The sequence below is a fragment of the Bombina bombina genome, chromosome 3 (genome assembly GCF_027579735.1).
Source record: "Bombina bombina isolate aBomBom1 chromosome 3, aBomBom1.pri, whole genome shotgun sequence".
Taxonomy (NCBI): Eukaryota; Metazoa; Chordata; class Amphibia; order Anura; family Bombinatoridae; genus Bombina; species Bombina bombina.
The window spans coordinates 862,296,884-862,318,650 of NC_069501.1; the positions used below are offsets into that span (position 1 = coordinate 862,296,884).

The following is a 21,767-nucleotide window of genomic DNA, read 5'->3' on the forward strand; positions in this document are numbered from 1 at the left end:
AAAAATTTACCATAAGATATGGAAAAAATATATCTGTTGGTGTGAATCTAAACGATTCCCATGGAACAAGATAAAAATTCCTAAGATTCTATCCTTTCTACAAGAAGGTTTGGAGAAAGGATTATCTGCAAGTTCTCTGAAGGGACAGATCTCTGCGTTATCTGTTTTACTTCACAAAAGGCTGGCAGCTGTGCCAGACGTTCAAGCGTTTGTTCAGGCTCTGGTTAGAATCAAGCCTGTTTACAGACCTTTGACTCCTCCCTGGAGTCTTAATCTAGTTCTTTCAGTTCTTCAAGGGGTTCCGTTTGAACCCTTACATTCCGTAGATATTAAGTTATTATCTTGGAAAGTTTTGTTTTTGGTTGCAATTTCTTCTGCTAGAAGAGTTTCAGAGTTATCTGCTCTGCAGTGTTCTCCGCCCTATCTGGTGTTCCATGCAGATAAGGTGGTTTTGCGTACTAAGCCTGGTTTTCTTCCGAAAGTTGTTTCCAACAAGAATATTAACCAGGAGATAGTTGTACCTTCTTTGTGTCCGAATTCAGTTTCAAAGAAGGAACGTTTGTTACACAATTTGGACGTAGTCCGTGCTCTAAAATTCTATTTAGAGGCCACTAAAGATTTCAGACAAACATCTTCTTTGTTTGTTGTTTATTCTGGTAAAAGGAGAGGTCAAAAAGCAACTTCTACCTCTCTTTCTTTTTGGCTTAAAAGCATTATCCGATTGGCTTATGAGACTGCCGGACGGCAGCCTCTTGAAAGAATCCCAGCTCATTCCACTAGGGCTGTGGCTTCCACATGGGCCTTCAAGAACGAGGCTTCTGTTGACCAGATATGTAAGGCAGCGACTTGGTCTTCACTGCACACTTTTGCCAAATTTTACAAATTTGATACTTTTGCTTCTTCAGAGGCTATTTTTGGGAGAAAGGTTTTGCAAGCCGTGGTGCCTTCCATTTAGGTGACCTGATTTGCTCCCTCCCTTCATCCGTGTCCTAAAGCTTTGGTATTGGTTCCCACAAGTAAGGATGATGCCGTGGACCGGACACACCTATGTTGGAGAAAACAGAATTTATGCTTACCTGATAAATTACTTTCTCCAACGGTGTGTCCGGTCCACGGCCCGCCCTGGTTTTTTTAATCAGGTCTGATGAATTATTTTCTCTTACAGTCACCACGGTATCATATGGTTTCTCCTATGCATATTTCCTCCTGTACGTCGGTCGAATGACTGGGGTAGGCGGAGCCTAGGAGGGATCATGTGACCAGCTTTGCTGGGCTCTTTGCCATTTCCTGTTGGGGAAGAGAATATCCCACAAGTAAGGATGACGCCGTGGACCGGACACACCGTTGGAGAAAGTAATTTATCAGGTAAGCATAAATTCTGTTTTTGTTCGTCCAACCTGGACTGTGATCTCAACAGATGCGAGTCTGTCAGGTTGGGGAGCTGTTTCGGGATCTCTGACAGCGCAGGGGGTTTGGGAATCTCAGGAAGCGAGATTACCAATCAACATTTTTGAACTCCATGCGATTTTCAGAGCTCTTCTGTTCTGGCCTCTTCTGAAGAGAGAATTGTTTATTTGTTTTCAGACAGACAATGTCACAACCGTGGCATATGGCAATCATCAGGGTGGGACTCACAGTCCTCAGGCTATGAAAGAAGTATCTCGGATACTTGTATGGGCGGAATCCAGCTCCTGTCTAATCTCTGTGGTTCATATCCCAGGTGTAGACAATTGGGAAGCGGATTATCTCAGTCGCCAGACGTTACATCCGGGCGAATGGTCCCTTCACCCAGAGGTATTTCTTCAGATTGTTCAAATCTGGGGACTTCCAGAAATAGATCTGATGGCCTTTCATCTAAACAAGAAACTTCCCAGGTATCTGTCCAGATCCAGGGATCCTCAGGTGGAGGCAGTGGACACGTTGTCGCTTCCTTGGAATTATCATCCTGCCTATATCTTTCCTCCTCTAGTTCTAATTCCAAAAGTGATTTCCAAAATTCTAATGGAACGTTCGTTTGTACTGCTGGTGGCTCCAGCATGGCCTCACATTTTTTGGTATGCGGATCTCATTCGGATGGCCAGTTGCCAACCTTGGACTCTTCCGTTAAGACCAGACCTTCTATCTCAAGGCCCTTTTTTCCATCAGGATCTCAAATCATTAAATTTGAAGGTATGGAAATTGAACGCTTGATTCTTAGTCAGAGGATTCTCTGACTCAGTAATTAATACTATGTTACAGGCTCGTAAATCTGTGTCTAGGAGGATTTATTATCGAGTCTGGAAGACTTACATTTCTTGGTGTTCTTCTCAAAAATTCTCCTGGCATTCTTTTAGAATTCCTAGAATTTTACAGTTTCTTCAGGATGGTTTGGATAAAGGTTTGTCTGCAAGTTCCTTGAAAGGACAAATCTCTGCTCTTTCTGTTCTTTTTCACAGAAAGATTGCTAATCTTCTTGATATTCATTGTTTTGTACAGGCTTTGGTTCGTATCAAGCCTGTCATTAAGTCAATCTCTCCTCCTTGGAGTCTTAATTTGGTTCTGAGGGCTTTACAAGCTCCTCCGTTTGAACCTATGCATTCTCTGGACATTAAATTACTTTCTTGGAAAGTTCTGTTCCTTTTGGCCATCTCTTCTGCTAGAAGAGTTTCTGAGTTATCTGCTCTTTCTTGTGAATCTCCTTTTCTGATTTTTCATCAGGATAAGGCGGTGTTGCGGACTTCATTTACATTTTTACCTAAGGTTGTGAATTCTAACAACATTAGTAGAGAAATTGTTGTTCCTTCATTGTGTCCTAATCCTAAGAATTCAAAGGAGAGATCTTTACATTCTTTGGATGTAGTAAGAGCTTTGAAATATTATGTTGAAGCTACTAAAGATTTTAGAAAGACTTCTAGTCTATTTGTTATCTTTTCTGGGTCCAGAAAAGGTCAGAAGGCCTCCGACATTTCTTTGGCGTCTTAGTTAAAGTCTTTGATTCATCATGCTTATGTAGAGTCGGGTAAATCCCCGCCTCAAAGAATTACGGCTCATTCTACTAGGTCAGTTTCTACTTCCTGGGCGTTTAGGAATGAAGCTTCTGTTGATCAGATTTGCAAAGCAGCAACTTTGTCTTATTTGCATACTTTTACTAAATTCTACCATTTTGATTTGTTTTCTTCTTCTGAAGCAGTTTTTGGTAGAAAAGTACTTCAGGCAGCTGTTTCAGTTTGATTCTTCTGCTTATAATTTCAGTTTTTTTCATTATTGAGATTAAAACTTTTGTTTTGGGTTGTGGATTATTATTTTTCAGCGGAATTGGCTGTCTTTATTTTATCCCTCCCTCTCTAGTGACTCTTGAGTGGAAGTTCCACATCTTGGGTATTTATTATCCCATACGTCACTAGCTCATGGACTCTTTTTAATTACATGAAAGAAAATTTAATTTATGTAAGAAGTTACCTGATAAATTCATTTCTTTCATATTAGCAAGAGTCCATGAGGCCCACCCTTTTTTGTGGTGGTTATGATTTTTTTGTATAAAGCACAATTATTCCAATTCCTTATTTTGATGCTTTCGCTCCTTTCTTATCACCCCACTTCTTGGCTATTCGTTAAACTGAATTGTGGGTGTGGTGAGGGGTGTATTTATAGGCATTTAGAGGTTTGGGAAACTTTGCCCCTCCTGGTAGGAATGTATATCCCATACGTCACTAGCTCATGGACTCTTGCTAATATGAAAGAAATTAATTTATCAGGTAAGTTCTTACATAAATTATGTTTTATATATATATATATATAATATATATATATATATATATATATATATATATATATATCCAGGTGTTTGTGTGTGTGTGTGTGTGTGTATATATATATATATATATATATATATATATATATATATATATATATATATATATATATATATATGCTCATTCTTTGTTAAACACATGCTTTTGCTATTTTCTATTTTGAGGCGAAGGAATGTTACAACAAATTCCAATGTTTACATTAACTGAGTGTGGCATGGTCATTCTTTCAAGTATTTTGGTTTTGCTTTACACCAGTTCTCTTACTGCATAATTGTAAATGTTTTATGACCTCAAGCACCTAAATATATATTGGCACCATCAACCTTTATTTGATAAATATTGAGTTATTAAATGCTTATGGTTATGAAAAGGACCCACTGAACACTATACATATATGCCATATAGAAATTGTTTAATATCTCTCTACCCTAAATCAGTCAAATGCATAGAGGTCCGTTCTTACCATTATGTGGTGTGATCCTAAATTCACTGTAGGAACTGCAGAAGACACCAGCTGGTTGTCTAAACACTTCCAAACACAAATCTTCAACATATTTGCAATATCTATCCCAAAATGTTGTGCTATTTCTTTCATGTAATTAGCAAGAGTCCATGAGCTAGTGACGTATGGGATATACATTCCTACCAGGAGGGGCAAAGTTTCCCAAACCTCAAAATGCCTACAAATACACCCCTCACCACACCCATAAATCAGTTTGACGAATAGCCAAGAAGTGGGGTGATAAGAAAAAAGTGCGAAAGCATAAATAATAAGGAATTGGAATTATTGTGCTTTATACAAAAAAATCATAACCACCACAAAAAAGGGTGGGCCTCATGGACTCTTGCTAATATGAAAGAAATGAATTTATCAGGTAAGTTCTTACATAAATTATGTTTTCTTTCATGTAATTAGCAAGAGTCCATGAACTAGTGATGTATGGGATAATGACTACCCAAGATGTGGATCTTTCCACGCAAGAGTCACTAGAGAGGGAGGGATAAAATAAAGACAGCCAATTCCGCTGAAAAATAATCCACACCCAAAATAAAGTTTAAATTGATAATGAAAAAAAAAATGAAAATATAAGCAGAAGATTCAAACTGAAACAGCTGCCTGAAGTACTTTTCTACCAAAAACAGCTTCAGAAGAAGAAAACACATCAAAATGGTAGAATTTAGTAAAAGTATGCAAAGAAGACCAAGTTGCTGCTTTGCAAATCTGATCAACCGAAGCTTCATTCCTAAACGCCCAGGAAGTAGAAACTGACCTAGTAGAATGAGCTGTAATCCTTTGAGGCGGAGTTTTACCCGACTCGACATAAGCATGATGAATTAAAGATTTCAACCAAGATGCCAAAGAAATGGCAGAGGCCTTCTGACCTTTCCTAGAACCGGAAAAGATAACAAATAGACTAGAAGTCTTTCGGAAATTCTTAGTAGCTTCAACATAATATTTCAAAGCTCTAACTACATCCAAAGAATGCAATGATTTCTCCTTAGAATTCTTAGGATTAGGACATAATGAAGGAACCACAATTTCTCTACTAATGTTGTTAGAATTCACAACCTTAGGTAAAAATTGAAAAGAAGTTCGCAACACCGCCTTATCCTGATGAAAAATCAGAAAAGGAGACTCACAAGAAAGAGCAGATAATTCAGAAACTCGTCTGGCAGAAGAGATGCCCAAAAGGCACAAAACTTTCCAAGAAAGTAATTTAATGTCCAACGAATGCATAGGTTCAAATGGAGGAGCTTGAAGAGCCCCCAGAACCAAATTCAAACTCCAAGGAGGAGAAATTGACTTAATGACAGGTTTTATACGAACCAAAGCTTGTACAAAACAATGAATATCAGGAAGATTAGCAATCTTTCTGTGAAAAAGAACAGAAAGAGCAGAGATTTGTCCTTTCAAGGAACTTGCAGACAAACCTTTCTCCAAACCATCCTGAAGAAACTGTAAAATTCTCAGAATTCTAAAAGAATGCCAGGAAAAATGATGAGAAAGACACCAAGAAATATAAGTCTTCCAGACTCTATAATATATCTCCCTAGATACAGATTTACAAGCCTGTAAGATAGTATTAATCACAGAGTCAGAGAAACCTCTTTGACTAAGAATCAAGCGTTCAATCTCCATACCTTTAAATTTAAAGGGACAGTATACACTCATTTTCATATAACTGCATGTAATAGACACTACTATAAAGAATAATATGCACAGATACTGATATAAAAATCCAGTATAAAACTGTTTAAAAACTTACTTAGAAGCTGTCACTTTGGCTCTGTTGAAAAAGTAGCTGGAAAGCCCACTGCAAGTGGCAAATAAGACACTCCCCCCCCCTCCCCCTTCTTTTGCATATGAAAAGACCCTTTACACAAACAGGAGCAAGCTGGAGTAGGTAGTCGAGCGTATTCACATAAAACTTTGGGGCTTGGTTAGGAGTCTGAAAATCAGAGCAATGTTATTTAAAAATAAGCAAAACTATACATTAATTAAAAAAAACAACTTTATGGGCTATATAAATAGATTATCTACAAAACATTTATGCAAAGAAAAAATGAGTGTATAATGTCCCTTTAAGGATTTGAGATCCTGATGGAAAAAAGGACCTTTCGACAGAAGGTCTGGTCTTAACGGAAGAGTCCATGGTTGGCAAGAGGCCATCCGGACAAGATCCGCATACCAAAACCTGTGAGGCCATGCTGGAGCTACCAGCAGAACAAACGAGCATTCCTTCAGAATCTTGGAGATCACTCTTGGAAGAAGAACTAGAGGCGGAAAGATATAAGCAGGATGATACTTCCAAGGAAGTGGCAATGCATCCACTGCTTCCGCTTGAGGATCCCTGGATCTGGTCAGATACCTGGGAAGTTTCTTTTTTAGATTAGAAGCCATCAGATCTATTTCTGGAAGTCCCCACATTTGGACAATCTGAAGAAATACCTCTGGGTGAAGAGACCATTCGCCCAGATGCAACATTTGGCGACTGAGATAATCCGCTTCCCAATTGTCTATACCTGGGATATGAACCGCAGAAACTAGACAGGAGCTGGATTCCGCCCAAACCAGAATTCAAGATACTTCTTTCATAGCCAGAGGGCTGTGAGTCCCTCCTTGATGATTGATGTATGCCACAGTTGTGACATTGTCTGTCTGAAAACAAATGAACGATTCTCTCTTTAGAAGAGGCCAAGACTGAAGAGCTCTGAAAATTGCACGGAGTTCCAAAATATTGATCGGTAATCTCACCTCCTGAGATTCCCAAACCCCTTGTGCCGTCAGAGACCCCCACACAGCTCCCCAACCTGTAAGACTTGCAACTGTTGAGATTACAGTCCAGGTCGGAAGAACAAAAGAAGCCCCCTGAACTAAACGATGGTGATCTGTCCACCACGCCATATAGAAATTGTTAAATATCTCTCTACCCTAAATCAGTCAAATGCATAGAGGTCCGTTCTTAACATTATGTGGTGTGATCCTAAATTCACTGTAGGAACTGCAGAAGACACCAGCTGGTTGTCTAAACACTTCCAAACACAAATCTTCAACATATTTGCAATATCTATCCCAAAATGTTGTGCTATTTCTTTCATGTAATTAGCAAGAGTCCACGAGCTAGTGACGTATGGGATATACATTCCTACCAGGAGGGGCAAAGTTTCCCAAACCTCAAAATGCCTATAAATACACCCCTCACCACACCCACAAATCAGTTTTACAAACTTTGCCTCCTATGGAGGTGGTGAAGTAAGTTTGTGCTAGATTCTACGTTGATATGCGCTCCGCAGCAGGTTGGAGCCCGGTTTTCCTCTCAGCGTGCAGTGAATGTCAGAGGGATGTGAGGAGAGTATTGCCTATTTGAATTCAATGATCTCCTTCTACGGGGTCTATTTCATAGGTTCTCTGTTATCGGTCGTAGAGATTCATCTCTTACCTCCCTTTTCAGATTGACGATATACTCTTATTTATATACCATTACCTCTGCTGATTTTCGTTTCAGTACTGGTTTGGCTTTCTACAACATGTAGATGAGTGTCCTGGGGTAAGTAAGTCTTATTTTCTGTGACACTCTAAGCTATGGTTGGGCACTTTTTTATAAAGTTCTAAATATATGTATTCAAACATTTATTTGCCTTGACTCAGGATGTTCAACATTCCTTATTTCAGACAGTCAGTTTCATATTTGGGATAATGCATATGAATAAAATCAATTTTTTTCTTACCTTAAAATTTGACTTTTTTCCTGTGGGCTGTTAGGCTCGCGGGGGCTGAAAATGCTTCATTTTATTGCGTCATTCTTGGCGCAGACTTTTTTGGCGCAAATTTTTTTTTTTCTGTTTCTGGCGTCATTCATGTCGCCGGACGTTGCGTCATTTTTGACGTTCTTTTGCGCCAAAAGTGTCGGCGTTCCGGATGTGGCGTCATTTTTGGCGCCAAAAGTATTTAGGCGCCAAATAATGTGGGCGTCATTTTTGGCGCTAAAAAATATGGGCTTCACTATTGTCTCCACATTATTTGTCTCATTATTTATTGCTTCTGGTTGCTAGAAGCTTGTTCACTGGCATTTTTTCCCATTCCTGAAACTGTCATTTAAGGAATTTGATCTATTTTGCTTTATATGTTGTTTTTTCTATTACATATTGCAAGATGTCCCACATTGAAACTGAGTCAGAAGATACTTCTGGAAAATCGCTGCCTGGTGCTGGAGCTACCAAAGCTAAGTGTATCTGCTGTAAACTTATGGTATCTGTTCCTCCAGCTGTTGTTTGTACTGTTTGTCATGACAAACTTGTTAATGCAGATAATATTTCCTTTAGTACTGTTACATTACCTGTTGCTGTTCCGTCAACATCTAATACTCAGAGTGTTCCTGATAACATAAGAGATTTTGTTTCTAAATCCATTAAGAAGGCTATGTCTGTTATTCCTTCTTCTAGTAAACGTAAAAAATCTTTTAAAACTTCTCATTTTTCAGATGAATTTTTAAATGAACATCATCATTCTGATTCTGATAATGGTTCTTCTGGTTCAGAGGATTCTGTCTCAGAGGTTGATGCTGATAAATCTTCATATTTATTTAAAATGGAATTTATTCGTTCTTTACTTAAAGAAGTCCTAATTGCATTAGAAATTGAGGATTCTGGTCCTCTTGATACTAAATCTAAACGTTTAGATAAGGTTTTTAAATCTCCTGTAGTTATTCCAGAAGTTTTTCCTGTCCCTAGTGCTATTTCTGAAGTAATTTCCAGGGAATGGAATAATTTGGGTAATTCATTTACTCCTTCTAAACGTTTTAAGCAATTATATCCTGTGCCATCTGACAGATTAGAGTTTTGGGACAAAATCCCTAAGGTTGATGGGGCTGTCTCTACTCTTGCTAAGCGTACTACTATTCCTACGGCAGATGGTACTTCCTTTAAGGATCCTTTAGATAGGAAAATTGAATTCTTTCTAAGAAAAGCTTACTTGTGTTCAGGTAATCTTCTTAGACATGCTATATCTTTAGCGGATGTTGCTGCAGCTTGAACTTTTTGGTTAGAAGCTTTAGCGCAACAAGTAACAGATCATAATTCTCATAGCATTATTATTCTTCTTCAACATGCTAATAATTTTATTTGTGATGCCATCTTTGATATCATTAGAGTTGTTGTCAGGTATATGTCTCTAGCTATTTTAGCTAGAAGAGCTTTATGGCTTAAAACTTGGAATGCTGATATGTCTTCTAAGTCAACTTTGCTTTCCCTTTCTTTCCAGGGTAATAAATTGTTTGGTTCTCAGTTGGATTCTATTATCTCAACTGTTACTGGAGGGAAAGGAACTTTTTTACCACAGGATAAAAAATCTTAAAGTAAATTTAGGTCTAATAATCGTTTTCGTTCCTTTCGTCACAACAAGGAACAAAAACCTGATCCTTCATCCTCAGGAGCGGTATCAGTTTGGAAACCATCTCCAGTCTGGAATAAATCCAAGCCTTTTAGAAAATCAAAGCCAGCTCCTAAGTCCACATGAAGGTGGGGCCCTCATTCCAGCTCAGCTGGTAGGGGGCAGATTACGTTTTTTCAAAGAAATTTGGATCAATTCCGTTCACAATCTTTGGATTCAGAACATTATTTCAGAAGGGTACAGAATTGGCTTCAAGATAAGGCCTCCTGCAAAGAGATTTTTTATTTCCCGTGTCCCAGTAAACCCAGCGAAGGCTCAAGCATTTCTGAAATGTGTTTCAGATCTAGAGTTGGCTGGAGTAATTATGCCAGTTCCAGTTCTGGAACAGGGACTGGGGTTTTATTCAAATCTCTTCATTGTACCAAAGAAGGAGAATTCCTTCAGACCAGTTCTGGATCTAAAAATATTGAATCGTTATGTAAGGATACCAACATTCAAAATGGTAACTGTAAGGACTATCCTGCCTTTTGTTCAGCAAGGGCATTATATGTCTACAATAGATTTACAGGATGCATATCTGCATATTCCGATTCATCCAGATCACGATCAGTTTCTGAGATTCTCTTTCCTAGACAAGCATTACCAGTTTGTGGCTCTGCCGTTTGGCCTAGCTACAGCTCCAAGAATTTTTACGAAGGTTCTCGGTGCCCTTCTGTCTGTAATCAGAGAACAGGGTATTGTGGTATTTCCTTATTTGGACGATATCTTGGTACTTGATCAGTCTTCACATTTAGCAGAATCTCATACGAATCGACTTGTGTTGTTTCTTGAACATCATGGTTGGAGGATCAATTTACCAAAAAGTTCATTGATTCCTCAGACACAGGTAACCTTTTTAGGTTTCCAGATAGATTCAGTGTCCATGACTCTATCTTTAACAGACAAGAGACGTCTAAAATTGATATCAGCTTGTCGAAACCTTCAGTCACAATCATTCCCTTCGGTAGCCTTATGCATGGAAATTCTAGGTCTTATGACTGCTGCATCGGACGCGATCCCCTTTGCTCGTTTTCACATGCGGCCTCTTCAGCTCTGTATGCTGAACCAGTGGTGCAGGGATTACACAAAGATATCTCAATTAATATATTTAAAACCGATTGTACGACACTCTCTGACGTGGTGGACAGATCACCATCGTTTAGTTCAGGGGGCTTCTTTTGTTCTTCCGACCTGGACTGTAATTTCAACAGATGCAAGTCTTACAGGTTGGGGAGCTGTGTGGGGGTCTCTGACAGCACAAGGGGTTTGGGAATCTCAGGAGGTGAGATTACCGATCAATATTTTGGAACTCCGTGCAATTTTCAGAGCTCTTCAGTCTTGGCCTCTTCTAAAGAGACAATCGTTCATTTGTTTTCAGACAGACAATGTCACAACTGTGGCATACATCAATCATCAAGGAGGGACTCACAGTCCTCTGGCTATGAAATAAGTATCTCGAATTCTGGTATGGGCGGAATCCAGCTCCTGTCTAGTTTCTGCGGTTCATATCCCAGGTATAGACAATTGGGAAGCGGATTATCTCAGTCGCCAAACGTTACATCCTGGGCGAATGGTCTCTTCACCCAGAGGTATTTCTTCAGATTGTTCAAATGTGGGGTCTTCCAGAAATAGATCTGATGGCTTCTCATCTAAACAAGAAACTTCCCAGGTATCTGTCCAGATCCAGGGATCCTCTAGCGGAAGCAGTGGATGCGTTGTCACTTCCTTGGAAGTATCATCCTGCCTATATCTTTCCGCCTCTAGTTCTTCTTCCAAGAGTAATCTCCAAGATTCTGAAGGAATGCTCATTTGTTCTGCTGGTGGCTCCAGCATGGCCTCACAGGTTTTGGTATGCGGATCTTGTCCGGATGGCCTCTTGCCAACCGTGGACTCTTCCGTTAAGACCAGACCTTCTGTCACAAGGTCCTTTTTTCCATCAGGATCTCAAATCCTTAAATTTAAAGGTATGGAGATTGAACGCTTGATTCTTAGTCAAAGAGGTTTCTCTGACTCTGTGATTAATACTATGTTACAGGCTCGTAAATCTGTATCTAGGGAGATATAGAGTCTGGAAGACTTATATTTCTTGGTGTCTTTCTCATCATTTTTCCTGGCATTCTTTTAGAATTCCGAGAATTTTACAGTTTCTTCAGGATGGTTTGGATAAAGGTTTGTCTGCAAGTTCCTTGAAAGGACAAATCTCTGCTCTTTCTGTTCTTTTTCACAGAAAGATAGCTAATCTTCCTGATATTCATTGTTTTGTACAAGCTTTGGTTCGTATAAAACCTGTCATTAAGTCAATTTCTCCTCCTTGGAGTTTGAATTTGGTTCTGGGGGCTCTTCAAGCTCCTCCGTTTGAACCTATGCATTCTTTGGACATTAAATTACTTTCTTGGAAAGTTTTGTTCCTTTTGGCCATCTCTTCTGCCAGAAGAGTTTCTGAATTATCTGCTCTTTCTTGTGAGTCTCCTTTTCTGATTTTTCATCAGGATAAGGCGGTGTTGCGAACTTCTTTTCAATTTTTACCTAAGGTTGTGAATTCTAACAACATTAGTAGAGAAATTGTGGTTCCTTCATTATGTCCTAATCCTAAGAATTCTAAGGAGAAATCATTGCATTCTTTGGATGTAGTTAGAGCTTTGAAATATTATGTTGAAGCTACTAAGAATTTCCGAAAGACTTCTAGTCTATTTTGTTATCTTTTCCAGTTCTAGGAAAGGTCAGAAGGCTTCTGCCATTTCTTTGGCATCTTGGTTGAAATCTTTAATTCATCATGCTTATGTCGAGTCGGGTAAAACTCCGCCTCAAAGGATTACAGCTCATTCTACTAGGTCAGTTTCTACTTCCTGGGCGTTTAGGAATGAAGCTTCGGTTGATCAGATTTGCAAAGCAGCAACTTGGTCTTCTTTGCATACTTTTACTAAATTCTACCATTTTGATGTGTTTTCTTCTTCTGAAGCAGTTTTTGGTAGAAAAGTACTTCAGGCAGCTGTTTCAGTTTGATTCTTCTGCTTATGATTTCAGTTTTTTTCATTATAAGTTTTAAACTTTGTTTTGGGTGTGGATTATTTTCAGCGGAATTGGCTGTCTTTATTTTATCCCTCCCTCTCTAGTGACTCTTGCGTGGAAGATCCACATCTTGGGTAGTCATTATCCCATACGTCACTAGCTCATGGACACTTGCTAATTACATGAAAGAAAACATAATTTATGTAAGAACTTACCTGATAAATTAATTTCTTTCATATAAGCAAGAGTCCATGAGGCCCACCCTTTTTTTGTGGTGGTTATGATTTTTTTGTATAAAGCACAATTATTCCAATTCCTTATTTATGCTTCGCACTTTTTTCTTATCACCCCACTTCTTGGCTATTCGTTAAACTGATTTGTGGGTGTGGTGAGGGGTGTATTTATAGGCATTTTGAGGTTTGGGAAACTTTGCCCCTCCTGGTAGGAATGTATATCCCATACGTCACTAGCTCATGGACTCTTGCTAATATGAAAGAAATTAATTTATCAGGTAAGTTCTTACATAAATTATGTTTTTGTAAATGGATAGTACCAGAATATCATAAAAAATTACGTTTATATTTATTTATCGCAGACACTGCCATCTTAATTCCACATTCTGCTTGTAGGAGTTAAAGGTGCACGAATGTCAGACTTAAACTTACATGGTTCAAATAGAGCATGCAATTTGTTGTCAAATAGCCCAGCTTTGGTACTAACCCACCAGTACTGATATGGTTTTACAAGTGGCTGTAAGAATATGTAGATAGAACCATATGTATACTTACCAATAAATACATTTCTTCAAACTCACATGTCAAGGCCCTACTGCTTGGAATAATATTTTTATTTTTTGCCTACACCCAAGAGTCACTTGAGTACCAACCCCCTTTCCTGCTCTTCAAATATATTTTCTTCTTGGTTATGAATGATGTGACTATGGAAGTAAGGGGATTTATATGTGTGTTTAGATGCCCACACTGTCATGTTCAGGGAGGTCTTTATATTTACTTCAAAGTTCAGTAGATCAAAATGGTTTATTGGTTACTATAAATCTGGTTTTATAAATAAACACAGCCCTTAAACTTGAGTACCAGTTTTCTCAGTGAATAGTAAATACACATCTTTGTGAAATGTAACTAAAAGTGTTTTTTTTTTAAATATATGTTAAAAAAAACTTAAATTAATTCAGAAATAGTATTTGTGGTGTTGCTTTTTCATGTTAACTTTTGAAAATTATTTAAAATTGAGACTGAAATAAAATTGAAGTTTTTTTCTTTTCTTTTTTTTTTTTAAACAAAAAGATCACTGACCAGAATTGCATTGAACCATGAGATGAGAAGAGAGATTGAAGAAAACCAAAAGGTTTGTTTCTTAATATTCTGTTTTTGTGTATGAACGTATCTGGTGGTGGTTTAATGAACAATTGACTGGTAGCCGCATAGCAGTAAAATAACATTGTTTGCATTAATAAGTATGTAGTAGTCCCTTTAGAGATATCTTTTCTAGCATAGTCAATCAACACATGGTGGTTTATACTGCACCCCCAAGGTTTTTTCTGTGTGTTTGTGCATTTTTTTTTCTTATCCACTGTATCTGTGAAACAAAGCAATTCATCTTAAATGAAATAAAATATGAAGTATCAACAGATAGCCAATAGTGGTAACAGCATCAGTTAGTAGAGCAAAAAGTATAAATGAGTTACCAATACAGCAACAGTCTAACTGTATCATCTAACTATCGATCCTAGTTAATGCAATGAAAGTGGTAATATCAAACCCATCTATATAATATATGTATAGATAGTGGAGTACACCTAGCGCCTACTAAATAAGACCTCTGGCTTTGATAAGTTGACACCTAAGTTGTCAAAATGGAAAGATGAAACTAATAAGGTATACCAAAGCGCCAACTATACGAAGGCTGGGTCTGGATCAATCAAACAATTTATTGAGTACACAAATAAGTTAAAAACAGGGATCCATGTATAAACAATCAAATTTATACAACAATAATAGCTAAATGAATAGTTAAAACAAATAGTTATGTAACAGATATACAGTGGGGCAAAAAAGTATTTAGTCAGCCACCAATTGTGAAAGTTCTCCCACTTAAGAAGATGAGAGAGGCCTGTCATTTTCATTATAGGTATACCTCAACTATGAGAGACAAAATGTGGAAACAAATCCAGACAATCACATTGTCTGATTTGGAAATAATTTATTTGCATATTATGGTGCAAAATAAGTATTTGGTCACCTACAAACAAGCAAGATTTCTGGCTCTCACAGACCTGTATCTTCTTCTTTAAGAGGCTCCTCTGTCCTCCACTCATTACCTTTATTAATGGCACCTGTTTGAACTTGTTATCGGTATAAAAGACACCTGTCCACAACCTCAAACAGTCACACTCCAAACTCCACTATGGTGAAGACCAAAGAGCTGTTGAAGGACACCAGAAAAAAAATTGTAGACCTGCACCAGGCTGGGAAGACTGAATCTGCAATAGGCAAGCAGCTTGGTGTGAAGATATCAACTTTGGGAGCAATAATTAGAAAATCGAAGACATACAAGACCACTGATAATCTCCCTCGATCTGGGGCTCCACGCAAGATCTCACCCTGTGGGGTCAAAATGATCACAAGAACGGTGAGCAAACATCCCAGAACCACACGGCGGGACCTAGTGAATGACCTGCAGAGAGCTGGGACCAACGTAACAAAGGCTACCATCAGTAACACACTACCCCGCCAGGGACTCAGATCCTGCAGTGCCAGACGTGTCCCCTTGCTTAAGCCAGTACATCCAAAAAACAAGGGGTGTGTATCAACTGTTTAGTGGGACAGACTGGCCTACCTCTAGGTTTGCAAAAAATCTCACAAATTTGCAACCTTGGATGCTAGACAGAACGACAAAAAGAGTTAGAGGTGGCGCCTACGGCTAGCTGTCTTAAAATAAGTTAGAAAGTGATAATATTATACAATCAAATAATGTGAATCAACGTAATAATATTAAAAAAGTGTTTTGTGGAAATAATTTTACCATACACAAGTATTAGAAGAGTGAATAAATAAAATATTTTATTGAAAATAAATATAAATATAAATATATTGAAACACAATAATGATAATATATAATGTGTTCAATATAATAAAAAATGTGTTGAAACCCAATAGTTGCTGGATACGTGACTCGGTGGCTGGATTCTATAGTATGGATATATATTTACTGGATGCTGGTTGGAAATCCAGTGAGCGCAATATACTTCAGAAAAATATAATAATAATATCAATAGACACTTAAAAAGGCTCAAAAAAAGGGGAAAAAATCGAAATAGTTCAGAAAAAATGAACAATAGAAAAAAGTTAAAAAAATAGAAAAAAGTAAGAAAAAATAGAAAAAATAAGAAAAAATATTTGAAAAATGTCAAAAATATATGAAAGAATAAAAAATATATGCAAAAACAATATGTCTGTGTAAAATTTACGTTCTAAAATTGCTGCAGCAAAAAAAGGAGGGGTAATAAAAAACTGACACTTGAAGCTTTGTGTGCAATCAACTTCTTTGGATAAGACTGTGTTCCTGGATGTATATGTAAAGTCTCTAGGTTCCCACGTGGATCTTTTAATCTTCACAACAATCCTAGGAGTTATATATCATTTCCTGGAAAAGTTTATAATGTTGCTATTGTTGCACTATAGCCATAAAAACTTGTAATCCGAAAATTCTGATAGTGTGTATCAATTAAGGTATATATGAATCTTCTTCTGTAACAATGTTGCAAATTCTTATTAAGGTGCAATTCCTTTAGAAGCGGAGCAACCAATGTTGTTTCACAGTGGCTCACTTGCAATTTTAAGGTAAATCTCTTGACATATATTTATATGTGTTGCGTGAAAACTTTTCATAAGGGGCAAGAATTCTTTCTACAATCTTGTGTATGTTATATTATCTTCATAGACATACAAATGAAAAGAATTTCTTACCCGATCCTACAGTAGTTCTGTTTGCAGCGACGCCGATAATAGTGTGTAGCAGCGTTTTTCTCTGGACCGGAAGTAGCTGTGTAACGAAGGGTCCGATCCTCACATACCTTCCTTAGTGTCGGTAAAAAGGTGAAAGAAATCTTTTTCCGCGATCTGCCACGAAGCTCCTATCGTCCAGTGAGTTGAAGAATTTCCACTTTCAGATGGACGGTTTTGGGAGCAAAAGAAAACTATAACTGGCCAGTTATTTGCAGAGTAAATGCTGGAGCTGGTTATCTTCTACGCGTTTCGGCTTTAAGGACACAAGCCTTTATCAAGTATACCAGATCCGGCTTCTCCCAGGTATTTAAAGGGTTTCCTGTTAACCCTTCATGGTTGGAACAAAATTTTGTTAACGTGTGCAAGTTACCTTGTAGTTATAGAAAGGTCATCACTTAATATTGCTATTTGTATCCTTTAATCCGTCATTTTGCCATCATATATACCTTAAACGTGTGTTAGTAATTTATTATACTTTATGGAAAAGATTGAACTTTCATAATGAAGAATGGATGTTTTTCTTTCAAAAATTAGCTTAAAGGAATGGGGTTTTAAAAAATGAAAAATGTGAAGAAATATATATATATATTATATATTATGTTATATTTCTTCCCCAGGTGCCTTAAAAAAATTAACTAGAGGATAAAAAATGAATTAAACAAGAAAAAATATATAAGACTTTTATATATAAAAAAAATATATCTAAAAATGAACTAAATAAAAAATGGATATACACATATAAAATTTTTTTTTATATATGTAAAAAACATATATATATATATGCTATATATAATGAGCCTGTGTCTAAAAATATTGAGCCAGTGTCTAAAGATATTAAGCCACCACATGTCCAATGGTCACTCATGAGCATATGATATTCAACTCTATATTCGATTACTAGTATGCTCATCAATGGTTTGAGAGAGCTCCCAGCCTGTCAATCGGCATATAACATTCATCTCTATACTCCATTATTATATCAATTCACCAACGATTTAGAGAGGATATATAATAAAAACCTCAATGTGTCAGTGATTAACCCATATGATATACATAATGAAAGAAATATATAAAAGGAGATTAACCATTATTTTTTCAAAATTTGGTATATATGATAAGTAAAAAAATCCTGATATATAGGGTTAGTACATATGACTCATAATGACTATAAAATTCTTTTTTTAAAAAATCATAATTCTGTTTGTGGAGAATACCCTCTAGTCTGACTAAAGTACAGGGTTTAGAAATTGGGATTGTAATCATTTTATAGGAATTTATATCAGAAAATTTAGATCTAGTTCATTATTGAGGCCATTGGGGTGTAATGTCCCCAAGTTATAAATGAATTCTGCTTCTTGTTTCTGAAGTTTTTTCCCCATATTTCCTCTTCTCCCATCTGGTAATATTTTCCTAATGCCCCAGAACTTAAAATCCTCTAGTCTACCTTGATGTATTTCTTTGAAATGTTTATAGAGGATAGTGTCAACTTTTTCATGTTCAATAGCCAATGTATGCTCTCTTATGCGGTCTTTGAGTTTTCTACTCGTTTGACCAAAGTATTTTAAATTGCACTGGCATTGGATCAGATATATAACATTAATATCTGTACATCTGATTATGTCAGAAATTTTAATCTCTCCCTGTTTTGTCAGATTTGATGTTTTTTAATTTAGTGCTATATTTGCAAGATTTGCAACCATGGCAGGGGTAAAAACCTTCAATTTTTTCTCCCTTCTGATCTAATATCCCTCTATCAAACATTATTTTATTTTTAGTGTTTTTAATTTCACTAGGGGCTAAAATAGATTTCAAGTTTCTAGTTTTTTTATAAATAAATTTTGGCTGTTTGTGTAATGTTTGGCCCAAAATAGGATCTTTTAATAGAAGATGCCAGTGTTTTTTAATTATATTTTGAAAGAGTTTGTATTGTGTGGAATATGTTGTTATAATTGGAATTCCCATATCAAACTTTTTATCAGTATCTTTATTCTTCTTTGATAGTAAATCTTCTCTGTTTGTACTTCTCACATCTTCTGCAATTAATTCAATTCTTTTCCTATCATAACCTTTTTGCTCAAATCTCTCTATTAGAGTTTTTGATTGTTTTTCATAGTCCTGTATCTCAGTACAATTTTTCCTTAGGCGTAACAACTGGCCTTTAGGGATGTTTTTTTTCCAATTAATATGATGACAACTGCTAGAGTCGATATAGTTATTGGAGTCTATTTTTTTGAAAAAAGTACGTGTCCTTATTTCGTTATTTATTACTTCTATTTCAACATCTAGGAAGTTGATTTTAAATGTACTACACTCATGTGTGAATGAGAGTCCATAGGTATTTGTATTGAGATCTTCAATGAAAAGATTTAAGAGTTCAAAGTCCCCCTTCCAGATGAAAAACATATCGTCGATAAAGCGTCTGTAGAGCACAAGGTTCGCACCCCATGGTGAATATTGAGGATGATTTTGTTCAAATATTCCCATGAATAAGTTGGCATAACTGGGTGCGAACCTTGTGCCCATCGCTGTCCCTTTGATTTGAAGGTAATATGTATCCTCAAATTTAAAATAATTGTTTGTAAGAATGAATTCAATACATTCTATTAAAAATTTGCCCTGTATGTCTGTCATATTCTCATCTCCATCAAGATATGTTTTGACCGCCTGTGTTCCCAACTTATGATCAATATTAGTATACAATGAACTAACATCGCAGGTTACTAGTATATGATCTTTTTCCCATTTATGATGTTTAATAATATTTAAGAAATGTGTCGAATCTGAGAGGTATGAGGGAAGGTTTTTAACATAATTCTGTAAGAAGATATCTATATATTGAGACAAGTTTGAAGTTATGGATTCAATCCCCGATATGATTGGGCGACCTGGAGGTTTATTAATATTTTTATGTATTTTGGGTAAAAAATAAAGAATTGGGGTTCTAAAATCTGTAACGGAAAGATATTTAAATTCTGTTTCAGTAAGTAGATTAGCCTCTTTAGCCTTTTCTAACAGTTTAATCAATTCTTTCTGATATTTATTTCCCGGGTCATCCCTAAGTTTTTTTATATGTTGTGATATCTGATAACAATCTATTTGCTTCTTCAATATAGTATGCATGGTTCATAATAACAACTCCTCCCCCCTTATCCGCTTGTTTAATTACTATATCTTTTCTCATTTGCAAATCTTTCAGAACTTTCTTTTCTCTCACAGATAAATTCCAATTTATATTCTTATTTTCATTTATATTTAATTTATCCAAATCTTCTCTTACCAATTTTTCAAAAGACTGTACAAAATTTCATTTTTCTTGTGTAGGAAAAAAGGTCGATTTGGGTTTTAATTCTGTATGTTGGTAGCTATGATTAACTGTGTTTGTGTAGGAAACTGGATGTTTAATGAAGTATTTTTTCAGAGTTAATTTTCTGATAAATTGATTAACGTTGATGAGGTGTTCGAATTTATTAAGCTTAGATGTGGGGCAAATGATAATCCTTTTTTCAAAATGGATTCTTGTTCCTTGTTTAATGGTGTATCACTAATGTTAAAGATACCTGTATTTGTAAATTCGTCATTAGGTTTAGTAACTATAGATTTTAATCTTCTACTTCTTCTTCCTCTACTCCCTCTCTTCTCCTTTTGCCCTTTGGAGGGTCGTGAGATCTTTCTTTGCCCCCCTCTAAAAAATTCGATGAACTAGGTTTGGAAGAGGTATACTCTAATTCCTCCTGATTTAGTACTTCATATCTATTATATGTTGGTACTTTCCAATTTTGTTGTGTTTTCTCTTGTTTTCTTTCTCCCATTCTCTTGTGATATTCTCCTCTATTGTCATCATACCAACCTCTATTTGTATATTCCTCCTTTCGTCTATTGTAAGAATTACCATATACTTGTCTATCATTCTCTCCCTTCCAGTGGTTTCTATAGTCTTGTCTATAATAATTCCCATTCTGTCTATCATTCCAGGAATCATTTCTATACTGTTCTCTATTATAATGAGACTGGTATCTTGGGTTATATTCTCTGTTATTAAAATTTCTACCTCTTGGATAGTAAGGGGTGTAATCCTTATTATAGTCTTGTCTGGATCTTCTATTGTCATACGATACTTTAAATTCCCTAGACTGGTCCCTTCTCCTTTCTAGACCTTCATCTCTTTTTGTGTCATAATTTTCATTATAGGTGTTTGTTCTCAGATTTTCACCCACCTTATAGTAATTTCGATTAGTATTTTGAATGGTTTCTCTTTGATTATCTCTATTAAAATTATGAGACTCTCCTCTCTTTTTATTCTCATTGGTAAAATGGGGTCTCCTTGATTTATTATCTCTAGTTTCTGTATCTAATTCTTCTATATCAACAGATGAATCATTAGTATCTATTTGTAGTTTTTTCTCTTTTTTCTTACTGAATAATGATTTATTATTTTTTTGTTGTACAGTAATTTCCTGATCTGTGTCTGTTATTTGTTCATATTGATAATCTTCCTGGTCTCTATAGAATTTATTCCATTTGATGTTTAATAAATCTTTATTAAGTTCTTCTAAATTATGAATAACCTCTTTCTGTTTTTCTTGTAGATTGCTCTGATTTTTCTTTGTTTCCAAATATAATTTATGTTTGGAAATTTCTTCATTAATTTCTTTTATAGCACTCTCTCTGGATCTGATAATGATTTTAATCAAGTCCAGAGATGCTTTTTCTAAAACATCAAACCATTCGATTTTTAATGGTGTCTTCAATTCAAAGGTGCAATCCTTTTTTAATCTTAATCCTCTCGGTACCATTCCAGTTTTAATATATTTTTCCATAAACTTTAGTTCAGTCTTAATTTTCAATTCTTTAACAAGTAATTTTTCAAGACTTTCAAGAGTCAAGGTTTTATCTATATTAGAATTAATTATTTCAGACGAGATTGGTTCATTATTATCAATAGAATTATCAATTGCTGATAGTAGATTATCTCTTATTTGGAAAATCTCCATATTTCTTTTATGTGAACTAATT

At 36.2% G+C, this 21,767-nt stretch overlaps 1 protein-coding gene across 1 annotated transcript in view; it reads left to right on the forward strand.

Moving 5' to 3' along the window:
- Positions 1 to 21,767, forward strand: part of UGGT2 (UDP-glucose glycoprotein glucosyltransferase 2) — a 991,813-nt gene that overhangs the window by 247,238 nt on the left and 722,808 nt on the right. Inside the window, exon 10 of the mRNA XM_053707835.1 lies at positions 14,034 to 14,094. Within this exon, the coding sequence (XP_053563810.1) occupies positions 14,034 to 14,094 (61 nt within the window). The remainder of the gene's footprint in view (positions 1 to 14,033; positions 14,095 to 21,767) is intronic.